General features: G+C 39.0%; 1 protein-coding gene across 1 annotated transcript; it reads left to right on the top strand.

Annotated features, from left to right (window-relative positions):
* Positions 1 to 545: 545 nt before the first annotated feature.
* Positions 546 to 17,573, top strand: LOC149108706 (uncharacterized). The gene is made up of 8 exons (XM_089293434.1): positions 546 to 1,094; positions 7,484 to 7,691; positions 8,086 to 8,396; positions 9,931 to 10,071; positions 10,522 to 10,847; positions 14,168 to 15,313; positions 15,695 to 15,962; positions 16,568 to 17,573. The coding sequence occupies exons 1-8, from the start codon at positions 903 to 905 to the stop codon at positions 16,970 to 16,972; spliced, it is 2,997 nt and encodes a 998-aa protein (XP_089149560.1). The 5' UTR covers positions 546 to 902; the 3' UTR covers positions 16,973 to 17,573.
* The last annotated feature ends 508 nt before the right edge of the window (positions 17,574 to 18,081 follow it).

Below are 18,081 nucleotides of genomic sequence, written 5' to 3'. Positions count from 1 at the left end.
AGGCAGCCCTTAGAACTCTAAGTATCAATGGCAGTCAATTCGTTTATATTAATAAAGGGTGTAATATGGAAAGGAGGGGCTTCCTCATATGTCATACAAATACAGGGAGAGGGGCTAGTTTCTTTCAGTGTAATGGTTACCGATGAAAAGCCAAAATAGCTTGCAGGACCGATCACTAGAACTAGCTTTCAAAGTGTTATCTATGTTAACGTGCTGCAAAATAATTAGGGGGGAAATTTGATGCTATAAATTGCCCCTGAACTGATCATACGATCAATCTACGACACATTAATGACATGCTGTCTCTAAGTAAAAGACGAAAGGCATACTTTCTCTCTCATCTTTTACCTCTTCTCCAAGAAATTCTTTATTACTCCACCGTCATTCATGAATATAGTTACGAGTCACCTTTCAAGTGGTCTCAATCTCAACTGCAAAGACGAGCACGATTATGATCAAAGTCTCCGACGTGGTTAAATAGTTCTTAATATTCGAAAGTCTCCTTGATATTCTAATCCGGCTTCAGGCGGCATTTGGAAGTCCCGTAGATAATTCGACACCTGGAACTGAAGCTGCAGCCTCAATATGGTGATCGAACTGATTATTTTGTGTTAGATTCCCGGAAAAAAGGTCTATCATAGATTTTTCAGCGCAAAATGAGTGTTACTAATTCATAAGAGAATGCTATGCACAAGAAGTAAATGACGACAATGACGTATCCCCCCGTATTAGTTTTTTTGAAAATCACTTAGTTATGCATCCTGCACACAAGAACGCAGGTGAAATTGTCTGTAGCTCCAGGGACGAAAAAATAGTTCACATTGCATGAATACTAGCCCTCTATCGGTGTTGCAATGTAGTCATTCATCTTCACCCATCGAGTTACACACGATTTCTGTGAAATGGCTTCTGGTGAAATGGCTTCTGGTGAATCGAAAACCATCGAAGGAATCGACGATTTATTGGAAATGAGTGAATTGATTCAGGCGCTTGGTATTTCGTGTACAGGACTACAAACATTGGATGAGATGAAAACTCAAGTGAGAACGGCATTGAATCTTTCGGTAGAAAAGCCTAGCTGGACGGCAGGTCAGGTAAGAATTCTTCGGAAATGCAATTAGGAAATGCTGGAAACTGGGTTACGCAATTAATTGATGTCCACAGGAAACCGTTTCGCAACGCGTCTTACAGTGACAGCGACCGCAGTGAAATTAGTCGCTTTCCTACTTTCCCACACTGACGCTGTCACTGTAAGACGCTGTCATTGTGAGTGTAAGATACGTTGCTTAAAGGTAGTCGTATCAAAAAAACAAAACGAACGTTCTGTATATTTTCCCACTAGTCAAGATTAGAGTACTGATCGTAGATTCGGATTTTTCGTGCAATTTGTGGTAAGAGAATGTTGACAAAACACGCGGGCCTCCTTTCACTGGAATACCCGGAAGAGTAGCAGAAAACGAAAACTACTTCTCAATTCCGGAATTTTTTGAAATTGAATGTTTGTATTTAAGAAGAATTATATTTAGGCATTTCATCGCGGTTTGCAATTACGGGTGGCGTTTTTGTTTGATATTTGTCTGGTTACATGTACGTAAGAGGCAGATGTGTATTTTCTCCATGCTATTCATTGCACAAATGCTTTAAATTAAGGCGAACAGAATTTAATTTGGAGCCAGTTATCCGGAATTAGTGAGTGGTTTTCTACGAATTTTAGAAAAATTGAAACGGGTTATTGAAAGTGACCCATGATGTGTTGCTCAATCGTCTGCATAATGTTGTTGGTCAACATGGAAATGCTCGAAATTGGTTCTACTCCTATCTTTCTCAATTTAGCGAGTCCCCATGCATGGAACTTTTTCAAATTATTCTGACTTTGACTGCGGTGTTCGACAAAACTCCTGCGTTGGATCTTTATTATTTGTAATTTATGCGTTTAATCTATTTGCTATCATGGAGAAACAACTTCCTAACGCGCACTGTTTTGCTGATGATACGCAATTGCATTATAGTTTTAAGCCTGATGATACGTCCAGTCTGGATGGAGCTATTAGAGCTATGAATAGATGTATCAGTGACTTAAGGTATTGGATGATTAAAGATAGGTTAATGATTAATGATGATAAAACTGAGTTGATATTAATAGGAACTAGACAGCAGTTAGGTAAAATCAGTGATGTATACAATATCTCTGTAGGTGAATATGATATTTATTCTAGTTCATGTGTTAGAAATCTTGGTGCATGGTTTGATAATATAAGTTGCCAATGTCAATGCATGTAACTAAAATCTGTTATGCCGAGTTTTATCACCTACTAGAAGGATTAAGAAGTATTTATCTCGCAATTCGTTATTAACGCTTATTCATGCTTTATCACTAGCCCTTTAGATTATTGTAATGGCCTTTTGTATGGCCTGCCTAAGTCGCAAATAGTTAAATTGCAACTCGAGCAGAATGCTGCGGCTAGACTTGTACTGAACTTAAGAAAGTATTCGCATATCATATTACTCCCACGCTTTATGAACTTCATTGGTTACGAGTACAACATGGTGTTCATTTTAACATCTTCATTTTAACATTGAAAGCTATTCATGGATTGACGCTCAAGTATATCATAGAATTAATTAACACTATGCGTAGATCTACATATAATCGTAGATCAAATCAAACTTTTATTGTTAGACCCTCCTAGAGGGAAAATGCTTGTTGCTTGATAGATCTTTCTCTGTTGCTGCTCTATATTCATAGAATAAATTGTCAGCTGAATTACGTGATATTCAGACATAATCTATTTTTAAATGTGAGCTGAAAAATCATTTATTTCGTATAGTTTTTAAGCATATCTTGCTGGATTAGTTTTACAAATTTGAATTTTATTGTAGTATTTAAAGTTGTAAAGTGCTGTTGATCACTGAATGTAAATAACGCTATATAAGTTATTAAATTATTATTATTATTATCATCGTCCACGTAATGTTTATGTTTTATTATTATTATTATTATTATTATTATTCGTATTAAAAATGATTTCTTTAAACAGAAAACGGTACAAACGAACGATAAAATCAGACGTTTCGAAATAGTCAGGACTCCATTATCAAGGAAAATATGTATCAGATCATGCAAATTATAGCATTGAAGGCGATTTTAGCGCGAATGATTAACATAAAAGGGTGCTAAGATTCTGAAAATTCTTTCGCACGAATAGTCTGAATGCACGTTGAGACTTGGCTTTAAAGTTCTTATAGAGTGTGTGCACGTGACGTCATCAAATTCTCAAATCCAAAACTCAAACGCCACTAAAGGTTTCATCCTCATCAGGCATAAGAGGTACTAATTTTATATCTGTTTACAATTTTCCAGCTCAATAGCGTCCTTTGTTTGGAAACCAGCGCAATTTGAAATTCAGAGTTATGGCGGTGCGTGACATAAAGCTGCGATCGCGTTTGTCGAAAAACATGTATTTATCTCGTGATTTTTAGCCGTTTAAGACGTTATAGTATTTGGAAAAGGGCTTATTTAAATACCTGTTTGTTCAGTGCAGATAATCAGTCTCCTAGATAAGTTCCAGATGTGTACAATATTTTCCGGCAGCCATATTGGTGTACCCAAGCGGAACATTAACATGGCGGCTCCATACTAGGCTCTGTAAATTTGCGCGGAACATTTTCACGAATATCTCAACCATGGGACAACCCACACTTCTTAAACTTGGAGAACTGTCTTCTTTATTTATCTTCTATAATATAACAGTTTCTTGACTTTATCCACTGAATGGTTTCTGATTTGATTTTTTATCGCGTGAAAATGAAAACAATCTATAAGGCAACAAGGTCTATAATATTTGGTTTCATTGAAAGGTATTAAAAGAAAGCAGAATTAGGAAGCATTGAGGCGAATTGTTATTTGCGATACATTACTAATAACAATCAGTGATAGTAAATGATTTATTATATGACTGAGAAAATTACTTTATTGCGATTGGCTGAGAGCAGACCAATTTATTGATATATTCTCAATTTGCACTGCAGTGCAAATTAACGCTCGAGCGTTCGTAATTTTCTCAGTCACATAAAGGCTCGTGCAATTTTGACAGAATTTTTCAATACCTCTCATAGTGTAAGTCCTTAATTACACTTGCATTCAGACGATTACCTATACTTATCCCAATTATAAAGATTAATTATACACGGCCTTTAACTGATAGCTGTCGACGGGTTGTCACGAGAAGTACATTAGAGAGATAATCTTTATTTAAACACAGTTAAAGATTCGTCGGCTAAAACTACTAATAGCTAATGGTAAAAAAGTAATTAAATTTAAAAAATGCTGCTTTCCACGAATGCCGTGCATTATACATCTCTTTTCAGTAGGCGTTTAAACTGCCTCAGGGACTCTGCTTCCCTTAAGGTGGCTCAAAAGAGTTTCAAGCACTTATATTTGGATGGGTCGTTGTAACCACTCTTTATCACTTGATGGTATAATCATGGTATCAAAAAACTGCTCAATCATTGGTGAACACGTTCTTATCTTTTTCGTGGCACAATAGGTTACCATAGCAACAGTATGACCTCCTAAAAACACCCTTAATTACTGCTTTAGACGCTTATAATTCAAAAACGGCACGGTGAAATTTTTTTTATATTATCAACGTTTGATAAGCATGATAAGACGCAATTTTTGGCAAAGTTTAAAAAAATTCTGTACATGGGTTTCAGAGCCACCTTAAATTTTCGAAAAATTAAGGTGGCTCTGAATCCCATGGTTATCAAAAGTTGATAATATAAAAAAATTTCACCGTGCCGTTTTTGAATTATAAGCCCCTAAAGCAGTAATTAAGGGTGTTTTTAGGAGGTCATACTGTTGCTATGGTAACCTATTGTGTCATGAAAATGATAACAACGTGTTCACCAATGATTGGGCAGTTTTTAGGTACCATGACTGTAACATCAAGTGATAAAGAGTGGGTATAACGACCCATCCAAATCTAAGTGTTGGAAACCGTTTAGAGCCACCTTAAGTCACAAGGAGGACTGTTCCAAAGAATGGCGCCACTAGAGCTAAAGCTATTTTTATAATAGTTTGTGCGCAGCAATGGAACATTTAGTTTATTCTCAGAGTCCCTTAGATTATATGCGGTTTCTTGGCTCTAAAATTTAGAACTTAGATATTCTGGAGCCAACCCGTGCAAAGACTTATAAACCTTCGTAGATCTTTAAAACGCTGTGTGACAGATGCCGCGTAGTACGATTGTCAAGCGTTTGTGTTTGGTAGTCGACGAGCTGTTCTGAGTGTTCTCCGTTTGTGGATTGTTGATTTGAACTGAAATATGTCATCGAAGAAATGTAAAGGTTCGTGTCTATCTGCAAGCGCGAAGAAAGCACTAAGAGGAAAAAGCCGGGGCGGAAAGGTTTCCAAAACAGCGATCAGAATTGGGCTGATGCTGGCTTGGGACAAAGGTTCTTGCTTTGAGCAGGAGAGGTTGCTTACACTGGACGAGGAAGACTTTTGACATTCTCCAAGCATATTACTTTATTGGTGCTTTCGCCGTTCGAAGCGGTAACGGCAATATCTCAACTCAATCGGTGTCTCGTGGGTTTCCTTAACGTTGTTTACGTGTGCTCTCTAAGCTGAAGGCATTTTAAAAATCGAAAAGGAGAAACAGAAGCGAAAATTATTTTCTTTCTAACCTGGACGCACGAGCAGTGTAATTCAGATCTCGAAAAGGAGCCCGCTTTGTAATTGATACGAGCTCTATTGTCAAAGTATAATGAGCCTTCACTTTATCAAGGCGTCATTATTTTCACACGTTTTGTTTTTTAAATTATCATCGGCATTACACCGGAAGAACGCCCCACAGTGAAGCACACCTTTCGAGGTCGTTTCCGGTGAGTTTTTAACGTTTTTCGCTGAAATTTGGAGAGAATGTCGCCCGGTAATCAGGCAAAAGTTTCTGCTTCTTTCAAAAGTTATGACTATTTTAGTGAAGAGAATGCCTGTTTTATGAACTCTCAAAGTTTAACTGCGTGTCAAAAATAAACCAGACAAATATAATCAAAAATTCACGACATGGTATTTTAGAGAAAGGTGCCGAGAAGACTTAGCGATGTTTATCGCGTCCTCTCGCTCAAATTCGACCGTAAACGAACTTCTTTAGGGAGCCTCTGTACTTTGGGAAATAGAGCGCTCTATTCGGAAAAGCTTAAATTTTATTTTATTTTAATAAGTGTATCTTCGTAATCTACAATTCTTAAGCTATCAGGAAGTATATACCTTTCTGGAGTTTGCGTCAAATGTCCGACCGTAAAGCGACGCCAACGAATGATGGTCATTTGGGAGTATACTGTTACCTTAAGAGTAGCTAAATGTATATGTATTGCGTGAATTTTGTGTGTGGAACAGGATCACAATCCCTTTTGCTATCCTTTCCTCAGCTCTCAAGGGAACACGTCGCTCCTGTTCAAAATACAAGCAATTTTCCCCTCTATTGTCAATGTATGATCATTGTGCCGGGTTGTTCACACCAACATTGAAGGAGAGAGTAGTTCGTATAGTGTGATCGTCCGGGTGAGGGTAGTTCTGAAAAGAACTGTTGTTGGTGACTGACGTTTCGTCAACCTGAGCAGAAGTCATCTTCAGAGTCAAGTGAATAGTGTTTGTCAGTCGATGATGTTATAAGTCTGGTCCGTTGAACGTTATTGGTCAGTTTAGCCATGATGGTATTGGCTGAAAGACTCGTGTTAATTTTTTCATCGGTCATTGGTGGGAAGTGTGGTCCGCCATCATGGGCTCGGGAAACGAGGGCACGATGCGCCCGGGTTTGAGATTTCCAATCGATTCGCATTTTTTCCAATCTGCCACATGTTTAGCCCAAGCTCGCCGGCCATAATGACCCTATACTGCGGGGTTTTTGCGCGTGGGATAATGCACGGAGTCTCTTATTCTAATCAAAGCTAAAACCTATTCACCGCAATGAAACCCACTTGCGCTAGTTTTCAGATGTGGCCTGTTCGGGAAGGGCGGCTGTAAAACAAGCTACTTAAGATGAAGCATTATTGCTGATGCAGTAGGGTTGGATATGTTATTCTCAAAGCCATTAATAATTTATCAAGTTTAAACAAAGGAAATCATGATCGTGACGGTGTTTGGATATCTGATCTTAATTAGCATAGATTTTTACAATTCTGTTTCTCTGTTTTTTCCTCCGTTTTAGTTTCGATTAAGACAATATATCAAACGCTCAAGGCAGTGTTTTACCACATTTCCAAACACCTCGAAGTTTGTCAAAGATACTCTGCTGCGCGTCGTATTTTCAACTCTCTTCTCGGTGTTTGGAAATGTGGTCAAACACGGTCTTTCGTGTTTGATGTATCACGTCATATATACTAGCATCAACATTTTTCAGTCGAGAGACTGAAGAGGTAAATTCGATTCAAGAACACGTTTGATTTGAGCTATGAAATCGCGTTTGCTTTCACGTTTTAGGCCTTTTCCATTTTAACAGAAGCAAGAGAAGAAGATGGCTTTAAAAGACAAGCTTTACTTAAGCTTTACTCCGATACCGAGGACTATCTGAGAAACCTAAATGACAAACTTCTCAATTTGCTGAAGAAGAACGTGGGCAACATTGAAGAGAAGATAGGAAATCACCAAGCACACCTGAAACGGAAAGAATATTTCCTTCTTGTGGCAGGTAAATGAGACAACGCAACTCTAGTTTAAAAAGCGGTTTAATTACGAACATTTTAAAGTAAAAATGTGCATTGACACAACATGAATTTCGAGCATCGAATTGATTGCAATTTACTCAAAAATAGGAAATTTACGTAGCTTTGACTTTGTCAGTACACCATGCTTAGAAATATTCCTGAATCTGTCAACTTGCAAATGTTTCCATTATATGAAAGGCAATTTCTTGACAAAAAAGAAAAAGGTCAAAAGGTAATTAAAAAGTGTCAAAAAAAAGGAAACACCACTCGCATTTCGTGAATTTTGCAGCAATATAATTCCATTCCAAACAGATCTAAGAATCAGACAAGAAGCTATTATGAAGGTAATCTAATAATTGACAGTTAATACCTTTTAAGGTGAGACAAGCTCTGGAAAAAGCACCTTGGTTAACCTTATTCTTGGAGAGGAACTACTTCCATATTCTGTACTCAGCAAAACGTCCACTATATGGGAATTGAAATATGGAGAACAACGCAGAATCGTGGTCCACTTTAAGGACAAGGATCCAGAAACAGGGCTTCCAACTATGGAGTTCCCTCTAAAAGCTGCATCCTCTGAACAAAGCTATCTTAAGCAGATCTCTCATTATGTTCACGCGACGAGTGATCGAGATAAAGGTTCACTTTACAAAAAGGTTGAACTCTTTTGGCCTCACCAACTTTTGAAGGTATTCATTATTGATGTCGCAATAAATACTGTCGAGCATTCCACCCTCAGGGGAAACGGGTAGTGGTTGGTGGGAGAAATGGGAGGCGAGGGCTTGGTCGCTTAACGGCGATTCGTGTAGTTTTTAGATTACATTGACTGCTAAGTTAACATAGAATCAAGGCGAGACAATCATAATAAACGTGTGTTGGAATCTTTTTCATTAGTCGTGAATTTCTATTTCGTCCCTTATCTGCCACTCGTGTTTTCCAAAAGAAAAAGCCAAACAACGCGTATTAAGTTTTGGGTGGTGACTTAAAAGGGCTAAGGACAATAGAGAACTTTCTCATCGGGACGACCAAAAGGTGGTCGCTGCCGCATAATAGAAGCGCACGTCGTTTTGGTAGGACAGCTCAGGTTTGACTGCGGCCCGTACTGCAGGCGCAGTCGCCGTATGCAAGGCCATTTACAGTACTGTATTTTACGGACAACAATTTCGGGACTTTGACAACTGGCCGCCCAACAAGGGGTGGCCGCTCAAGAGCCAATTCCGTCTAAGATACGTCCCTGCAGGGAGTCATGGACCGTAGTTGTATTCATCATCTTGGACTGGGTATATGTTTTGACGGATGACTACAACTACCATGAGTTTCCTACAAACGTGTGTCATAGAGGGAATTGGACGTAGGTGGCCGCTTAATTTAGGTTCGTCTGTAAATAAGCGGAGCTCTAGATGAAGCGGGCCAGCGGAGCACCATGGATAAAGATTTTTGGATAAGCCATAAAAATATACCGAGAAAATTTGGCTATTGCGTCACTGAATGAGCGAGCGTTCATTCGTCCATACAGACACTGGAAGGAAGAAGAGGGAAGTCACATGATTCATGAAGTGATCAACGAGAAAAATAAAACGCGTTTTGTGTGTTAAGAGAAATCATAAAACTGTAAACACAGCGGGAAAAAAAAGGTTGATTCGCTTATCTATTGAAAAGATTAGTTCAGTTCAGCCTTCCCTTCACAGCACAATGACTTTAAACTAAATAACATAATGATTCTCCTCACAAGGTCTTCTTCAGCAAAGTGAACTCCGCTGTCACGTGGTTCAAAAAAGTCAGGGGGAGCCCGTAGACTCAATCTTAGTTTAATACCCTCCAAATATATCGCGAATAACAGATAATGGGGTTTTCAACTGGGTAGTAAAAAGAAACTAAAGCATCACTTCGATCAATCACAAAAGACGTAGACAGTCCAGTGAACCAATTAAAACTCGAAGCAAACACATGTAGCTGACGCAGAGTGCGAAAAACATGTGCGAGTGAGGCGCGATTGGTTTGGTTTTGACTGTGCGTGGAGAAAAGAAAGTGTTGCGAATGCAAAAAGAAACAAACGCAGATTACTTTCGACACTCAAGAGAAAACCACTTTAAACATAGAAAAAATTAAGTCATTCTAATTTCATAATCTACCCGTTGTGTTGATCATCTCATACAGTATATCAGTTCATGGAATAATTGAAAGAAAAAATAGCAGCCCACCTTTATATTCTCTATATTTCAGAAAGGCGTGGTTATAATTGACAGTCCGGGTATTGGTGAGTCTGACATCATGGACGGGATGGTTACGCAGTATTTGCCTCAAGCATTTGCGTTCATTTATGTCATAAACAGTGCAAACGCTGGAGGAGTTCAGAGAGATAGAGTAAGTATTGAAACTGAATAAAAGTAGTGAAGTTACTGAGTATTTGCACGATGAGATTTTTTCCTGAAATCGGCAGACATAGGATTACCCATTTGTTTAGGAGGATCGAAGGGGACTCTGCTCGCAGGGTAATATAGTACGGGAGGGTTCAAATAGAGAAAAAAATAGAGGTTACACACTCGCCCGGCGCTAAAACAAAGAAACCCTATGCCTAAGGCCCGAAGGCAAAAGTTTGTAAGGCAATTCTCAATAGGAGGCAGGACGCACGGTAACGAATCGTACACTCTGATTGGTTCTTAGCACCGTCCGGATTTTCCTATCTGCCCACGGCCACGGTAACGCTTTGGCTCCCACTGCGGGCGGAATCGTGGTGTTGATCTATTTTCGTGAATAAATTAGCAGAAATCGTCACTTCTTTCCCTTTTTTTTCCTGTTGCTTTTGATTTCCAGCTTGAAAGGTTGCTTGATGAAGTGAGGAAGAAGACGATTGAGGGACAGGAAAGATCAGTCTTATCCCAGTGTGCATTGTTCGTGTGCAACAAATGGGACCAAGTTCCGGAAAATGAAGTAAGCAAGGTCCAGAATCACGTGATCAAGAAGCTAAAGAATTGTTGGCCTGGTTTTGATCCCAAGTCACAGATAACCTATATCTCAACTAAAAACGCCATTATCGCTCAGAACTACGGAATTATCACCGATGAATTTTTCTCCTTGATGAGTGGCATCAGGTCGATGGTTTTGAAAAGCATCAAAGCCCGGCTGGAAATGCACTGGAAGTAAGTATTTAAATATGTTTATTGGTAGAATTCCTAGCTAGGACCAAACAAACAAAAATGTAACCATTTAAATCGTTTTCACCTGACGCCATCACTTTCTAAAGTCAAAAACTAAAAAGCCACCAAAGTTTTTATCCTCATCAGGCACAAGGGGCAGTCAGGAGTATATCTATATCTGTTTATAATTTTACAGCTCACTCAATAGCATGCTTCGTTTTAATTGGAAACCAGAACATTTTAAATTTCGGGGTTATGGAGATGCGTAACACAAGGCTACGATCGAGTTTGCTGAAAAATATATAGCTAATCTCATGATTTTGCGCTTTTTAAGAAGTTAGAGCATTAGGAAAAGTGCTTAAGTAAATGCTTGTTTGTTCAGTACTGATAATCAGTTGCCTAGATAGCCAAAGTAAGCTCCAGATGTTTACACTATTTTCTGCCCGCCATATTGGTGTACCACGGATGTACACCAACATGGCCTTTTCATACTGGGCTCTGTAACTTTCTGCAAAACATTTCGACGAATATCTGAAGTTTGGGGATACGCACAAGCCTAAAACTTAGAGAAGTGTCTTATTTAGTTATCTTCTATAACATTACAATTTCTTAGCTTTTTCCAATGGATGGTTTTCGATTTATTTTTTTATTGCGTGACAGTGAAAACGATCTGTACACTCAAGTTGTCAATTTTAGAAACCAATATTCTGGAATATAAAATATTGTAATTTATATAATAACCCAAGCTATTCTCGCATTTTGATTGGTTCTCGCCTAAGATCTATTAGAGCACAGACGCACGATTGACGTCATTATTACAAAGTTTTTCCCTCTGTGTTTTAAAATGACGGAAAGTTTTGAGAATTTAGCTAATATTTTACGCGACTGGGCGAACGATAGGTCTTGCCGAGGCATTGAACAGGTACAAGAAGCAGGAAGAAGAAAGCAAAATCCGTTTCTTTTTTTAGAAAATCCGAAAAAATACTCGAGCAGTCTCAGTCGGCAGTCGAGCGAGACTAAACCAAACACAAAATTGGTCTTGAAATTAGCTTACTTTAGGGTAAGAAACCATTACTTAACTTAACAAACCCAATAAACAAAATTTTATCAGATTAATTTATTTAAAAAATTCAACTTTTCTCAGTCTCAACTTTAAAATGTTGACACAGATTGATGTCTGGAATGAAGCATCAAAATATCACTTCTTAAAATCAGTTAAAATAAACACATAAACTGCTTCCGACGCGAATGTTCCAGTCCGTTTCAGGGCTCAGCAGCGAGGAAAGTATAGCTCACTACAGCTCACGGTCGACTGTATCGCAGCTATAAGGTGTCTCCGACACTATATCAAGCTGATCTGAGAATCACCAACCACAGAGGACACAAATTTCCACCGTCACTAGCGCTCCTTTCATTCAAAGTTTGAACCGAATGGCCTCTAGTGTTGATCGCCACCGCAAGTTTTCCTAGCGTATTTTTGAACTCCCGCAATATTCAAGGTAACGTCCAAGGTTTTCGGCTCACAGGGCAGCTCTGATCACAAAATTAAAACTGACTTGACATTTCCAGTATTTTCTTCAAGATTTGCAGATTTCGTAGTTCAATTCTGCTCTTGCTGTAAGTTTTCATTCCACGAGAAGCGACGCTCGAGTCAAGTTTGACAGTGGAGTGATTTTCCTGGACCAATCACAATTCTTTGCTACGCATAGCAACCAATGAGATTGCTTCATTTTGTATAGAAAATAGATTACGTCAATTGGCTTTTTTCGTGCTCGCCAAAGTGGGCAAAGGCCGGCTTTCGAGTTATGTTGAAAAATTTTGAAATAAAAAAAGCTTTATCTGTAGTAGTTTGCATGTTTCGTAATTATATAAAACGACTAGATTCCATGTTGCGGTGCGTCTGTTCAGTAATAGATCACAGAAGACGTCAAAATGTGGTAAGAACATCAGTGACACACTCGGGTATCGCCTCGTGTGCCACTTTTTTGTTCTTACCACATTTTGACGTCATCTGTGATCTATTACTGAACAGACGCACGGCAACATGGAATCTATTTGTTAAATAAATTATGCACGTCCTATTCTACCTCAAGAAACGACATCAGATCATATCACATATGTGTAAATATTTACTCAGTAGACCTAGCTGTGTTGAAATGAGTATGTTTGCTCGGAATTTCACTAATGTAGCTTTTTTCATTGCTTTTACAGTAGAACTCCGTTAATACGGTCACTAACCAGCCATGAAAATTTGGCCGTGTTAACGCGGTACGGTCAAATTTTATAACTGGTATAAATTTAGTAACGTTTAAACAATTGCACTTCTAAATAATTGTTCTTTAATGTCTTTAATGAGCATCCGGAATGCAGATATAATTAAAAAAAAAACTTCAATCAGTACATAACATATTAACAATGCAAAGACGAACATAACTGGTTTGACTGGTAACCGTATAAACGGGGTAAAATTATATAGGTTTATACAGGTTGGAATTTCAGAATGTGGTCGTAGGCCGTATTAACGAGGTGGTCGCATTAACGGGGTTTTCTTATAAAGTAAAACAAAAGCGTTTCCCCGGGACAAAAAAGTGGCCGCATAAACGAGGTGGCCGTATTAAGGAGGTGACCGTAAGGCAGGGGTTCCACTGTAGTTGTAAGCTAAGATCGTCTTAAAATAGCAAAAGCTTCCAAAAACGCGTGTGTTAATGCGCCTTATCTCGAGAACGACCACGGTGAACCCCCTCCCTTGTTTAAAAAAATACCTGTTAGTGAGACCGTTTTGGGCGCGAACGTCCTTATAATTAAGGAAACAGGAATATGTTCACCGTTTGAAATACGTTCGCTTACATCACCTTGGTACGATAACGAATCTGAATTTACGAATTTCTGAAAATACGCAACCGACTGTAACGAACAGGGCGCTTGAATGAAGTTTGCACCATACTGGCTCTTTAACAGCTATAACATGACATGTAATTACATGGCATGTATCTATTCTATCTCGGCAACAATTGTGCTCCTTAATCCCTCTCCTAAAAGTTAAATCAAAATGATCGATTGAACAGAACTTAGAAAGTGCCCTGCAGTTAAAAAAAAAACATTTCAGCTGTTTCATAAAAAGAAGTCGGCGCAAAACTAATTCAGGTATAGCGCTCTTGGCTCAAATTGACTCGGTCGCTTATAGAGAACAAATGAGATTAATCCATCGCACCATGATAATGAAAATACTACTCTGAACCTTTAACTTGCATGCATTTTTATGTTCGATTGGGAAAGATGTTAATTGATATTTACGTTTTATTGTTATTCTTATTTTTTTGAAGATGGCTGGATTACTTGCTCTCACGATTAATTTATCAAGCAAAAGCTTTTGTGATGAACGCTTCCAGAAATCACGGAGAGGTCGCTGAACGGATGGATTCGATTGAGCGCCGTTTGGTCCAGATTGAAGAAAGAGAAACTGAAATGATGGAAGAGCTTGGTAACCACTTGGAGGCTCGTGTCAAGAGCGCTGTTGATGAGCTCTCCGAGTATCTTAAGTCGGATGATGTCAAAGCTCGCTTCACTACCTGGACCTTAGACGAAGTTCCAAAGGCAGAGGGCTCCTGGGAAGAAACTAACAGCAAAATCACGAAAGCGTTAGAAAAACGGCTTCGAGAAATCATCGAGCATTGGGAAGAACATCACCAAGTATTTTCAGATGCTCGCAAGTCCCTTGTGCAACGCTCTAAGCAGCGGTACAACATTGTTGTAGGGCAACTGAGGAATCTCCAGTGTGCTGTAACAAATGATGACCTGGATGTTCCCGAAACTGTTCCTCCTAAACAAGGCTTAACTATGGCGGAAAAGGTTGTCATCGGCGTCACTAGTCCAATATGGGTTCCAGTTTCCCTAGTTACGCTGTTGATTGGCGCCCCTGTGATCGGAATACTTGCGATTAAAAACAAACTGAAAAATAGAAGTGAGATCAAGAAATACGAAAGAGACAAATGTGCTTTTATGGCTGAAGAATCCGCAGACTACCTCGATGATGCAACAAACGAAAGCGAGCTCAAGGTGTTCGTGGAGAACCAAGTGAATGAGGCTAAGCTGTGTCTGGAACAAATTGAAGCCCGTATTTCCGAGCTGATCGAGGCTGACAAGATGTTATATAAAGAACTCGGTGATGTAAGGCTTTCACAGATAGAGATACAAAAATTGTACCAACCAATCGTGGATGAAGCTTCTGTTATCAGGGGACATCTGGCGGCATTTGCATTAAATGGCATCCGTGCCATTGACATCAGCAGCGAGGAGTTAGACTGGAAAGAAGAGAGTTCTTCACGTCTTGGATTTGGTGTGTTTGCCACTGTGTACCAAGGGAAGATGAAAAGACAAGGGAACGAGCAGACTGTAGAATTAAAGGTTTGCAACGAAGCGCTTGATTCCAAAAATGCAAGCCTTATCATGGAAGAGGCAGAACTTTTGAGGTAAGGGATTCTTGAGTTTCCCGAACTTCGTCCTTCATGCATGTAAGAGCTAATTGAACTACGAGTGGAGAAAGGTTTATCTGGTATTTCAGGGCTCATTAAAAAGGAGATACTTTGTAGAATGATCTTGTGAATTGCCGCAGCAACGCAGCATAACTTTTTCCTTAACCTGGGGTGTTTTTTCCACTTATTCAGTCTTGTCGACTCTATTTATGAAATTCAGAGTACTTCGGTTCCTACTCAGATGTGTGTGGTAGACGATCGATGTACTAAGGGGCGTAAGATAAGAAGGAAATGAATGTAACATAACCTGGAAGCTTAAATAGAGCAAATTTTGCATTAATTTTATGTATATTGCGTGTTTTTCATTCTCTTGATCAGAAAATTGGACCATCCTCACATTGTAAAGTTTTATGGCACATCCCTTCTCAAGAAAGAGGACACCACAAGAGTGATCTTGGTAATGGAAAAGTGTAAAGGAGACTTGAAGAGTAAGATCCTCGATCACCCAGAAGCAACGCCAGCAAAAACCACGAATCCTGACGTCTTTAGAGAAGTATGTCGATGGGCGAGAGAGATCACTGATGCTCTTACGTTCATGCACAATGAGGGACGTGTTTACAGGGATCTCAAGCTAGAGAACATATTGGTATGAGGCTGAAGTTTTTGTGTTAAGCCAATTTAAAATTACTGACCTAAATATTGCTGAAAATCTTATTCTGATTTTCTGTAAACTGAATTTGTTTTCGAGTTTGAAAGGGCAAAAACGCCATGAAACCTAACTAAAATTCGATAATGAGTTGAATTCTTTCTGGTTTTGAGAACGGAGTTGTACATACACGAGGACTCTTGGACACTTTCTCTCAGCAGAACTATGTAGTGGGCAGTGGGCAGTGGAAAATACCAAATGGGAAACTAAAAATTGGAACTTCTGGTCAGCTCTTAACCAAATCCCCATTTTCCACTTCTCTTATAGATACCCATGTATATTTTCACTATATTGGAAACAAATGCAGGGCTTAAAACGTTTCACCTGGCAATCTCCCATGTAGTTGAAATTAATTGAGTTAAAGAAAATATAATTGTTAACTTAACTGTCGTCCGTATAGTTTTCAAATCCACACTCTTTCAAACATTTTCATTAGATCCCGAAAGTATAAAACAATGAACTATCTTTGTAGGTGTTCCTTTAAAGAAACTGTTTAATTTGCGAAGTATAATGAAAATGTATGTGCTCCTTGGTTTACATTTAAGCTATCAGAAGACAACTTAGTGAAGATAACTGATGTTGGAGTTTCTAAAGAAGTGAAGGACGTCACGGGTAGTTTGCAGGAGACCTTTGTGTACATCGCACCGGAAGTATTTCATTCCAAGGTGTATGACAGCAAAGCAGACATATACAGCTTTGGTTTAATGCTGTGGGAGATGTGGTATGGGCAGCGGGCCTTTGCTGAATTCAAGGGCCCAATGGCACTTTTCTTCAGTCGGGTGGATGAAGGCTACCGTCCGAAAGATGTGGTAGGTAGCAAGAAGCCTCCGGCCCAATGGAAGCAATTGATGATCCGGTGCTGGGAGAGAAATCCAGAGCAACGTCCTTCCGCAAACGATTGCAATCAAGAACTCACTACACTGTTCCAGGACGTTGTTAGACCACTGTAATTTAGTCAATGGTTTGATCCATAGGACGTCCATGGAGCAGAAGATGCACTCGAAATGACTATAACTTTGATTTAGACCATTCTCTTCTTCCTGATTGAAGGAAATATAGGCGAAAATTTTTTCCTCCAGTCAAATACGATTAATAGACAATTCAGGAAAAACATGGATTTTGATTTCGGTTTCGTAGGCTTTCGTCTGATTAGGAATTAGCAATGAAACGTTTTTTTCTTTCTTGTATCAAAGAAAATTTAGAACATTAATAGCTTTTGATACTGATGTAAGAGGCACAGGATAAATCTGTTTGTCAGTATAGTCTTGAGCACCAAGTGCTTAGTATCAAGAACTATGCTACTCCTTCCTCTACCCCTATCTGGGGGAGTGCTTTACTTCATGTATACGATTTATAAGGATGCGTTATTGGGCATTTACTTTTGAATTGGGTGTTGCAGTGTTTGTTCGTATTTTATGAAAATCCTATTTGTTAGATAATCTGTAATCATTAATTATCACACCCTAAACCGCAGCCACGTGATAACACCTTTATATTTTTGTACATAGATTACTTTTGTTCAGTCCTATTAAAGCAGTTGTGTAGACCACATGTCCCGATTCATCGCCTACTCTATAGTAGTACTCCAAACCAGAATACACAACAGGTGTATAAATCCCTCCGCTTTGGTCTGGAACAAAGTGTGCTTTGGAAATCCGAAGGGAGAGACATGCAACGAAATTTCAGTCAGCTCGCGATACAGATTTTTGTTTTTGAGCAGATGAACGCAGCAGAAAAACCATTACATATTCTAAAGAATAGAAAACTCCTTGTTAAAACTATATATAGTTTGAAATAGGTTGTTTGCTTGCCTATATCGAAGGTATATATGTTTAAAGCGTTTTTCCCAAATGTGCAGTTTACAATTAGTCGGGAAATATATGCTATGGTATAGAGAGTAAGGGTTTCCCGCGACACTTGCTGCCAACTGTGCAACGACCATTACATGACTGATCATTAAGTAAAATGGATCGGGCAGGGGTTAAAGATTTCATAGTGGTCACAGGCAAATTGGTCAAATCAATGATCCACTGTCTGCAGGTCACTGCTTTTTTAATGT

The sequence above is a fragment of the Orbicella faveolata genome, unplaced genomic scaffold, assembly GCF_042242905.1.
Source record: "Orbicella faveolata isolate gen_17 unplaced genomic scaffold, um_ofav_v1 contig_25, whole genome shotgun sequence".
Taxonomy (NCBI): Eukaryota; Metazoa; Cnidaria; class Anthozoa; order Scleractinia; family Merulinidae; genus Orbicella; species Orbicella faveolata.
This window is presented reverse-complemented; position numbering and strand designations above follow the sequence as displayed.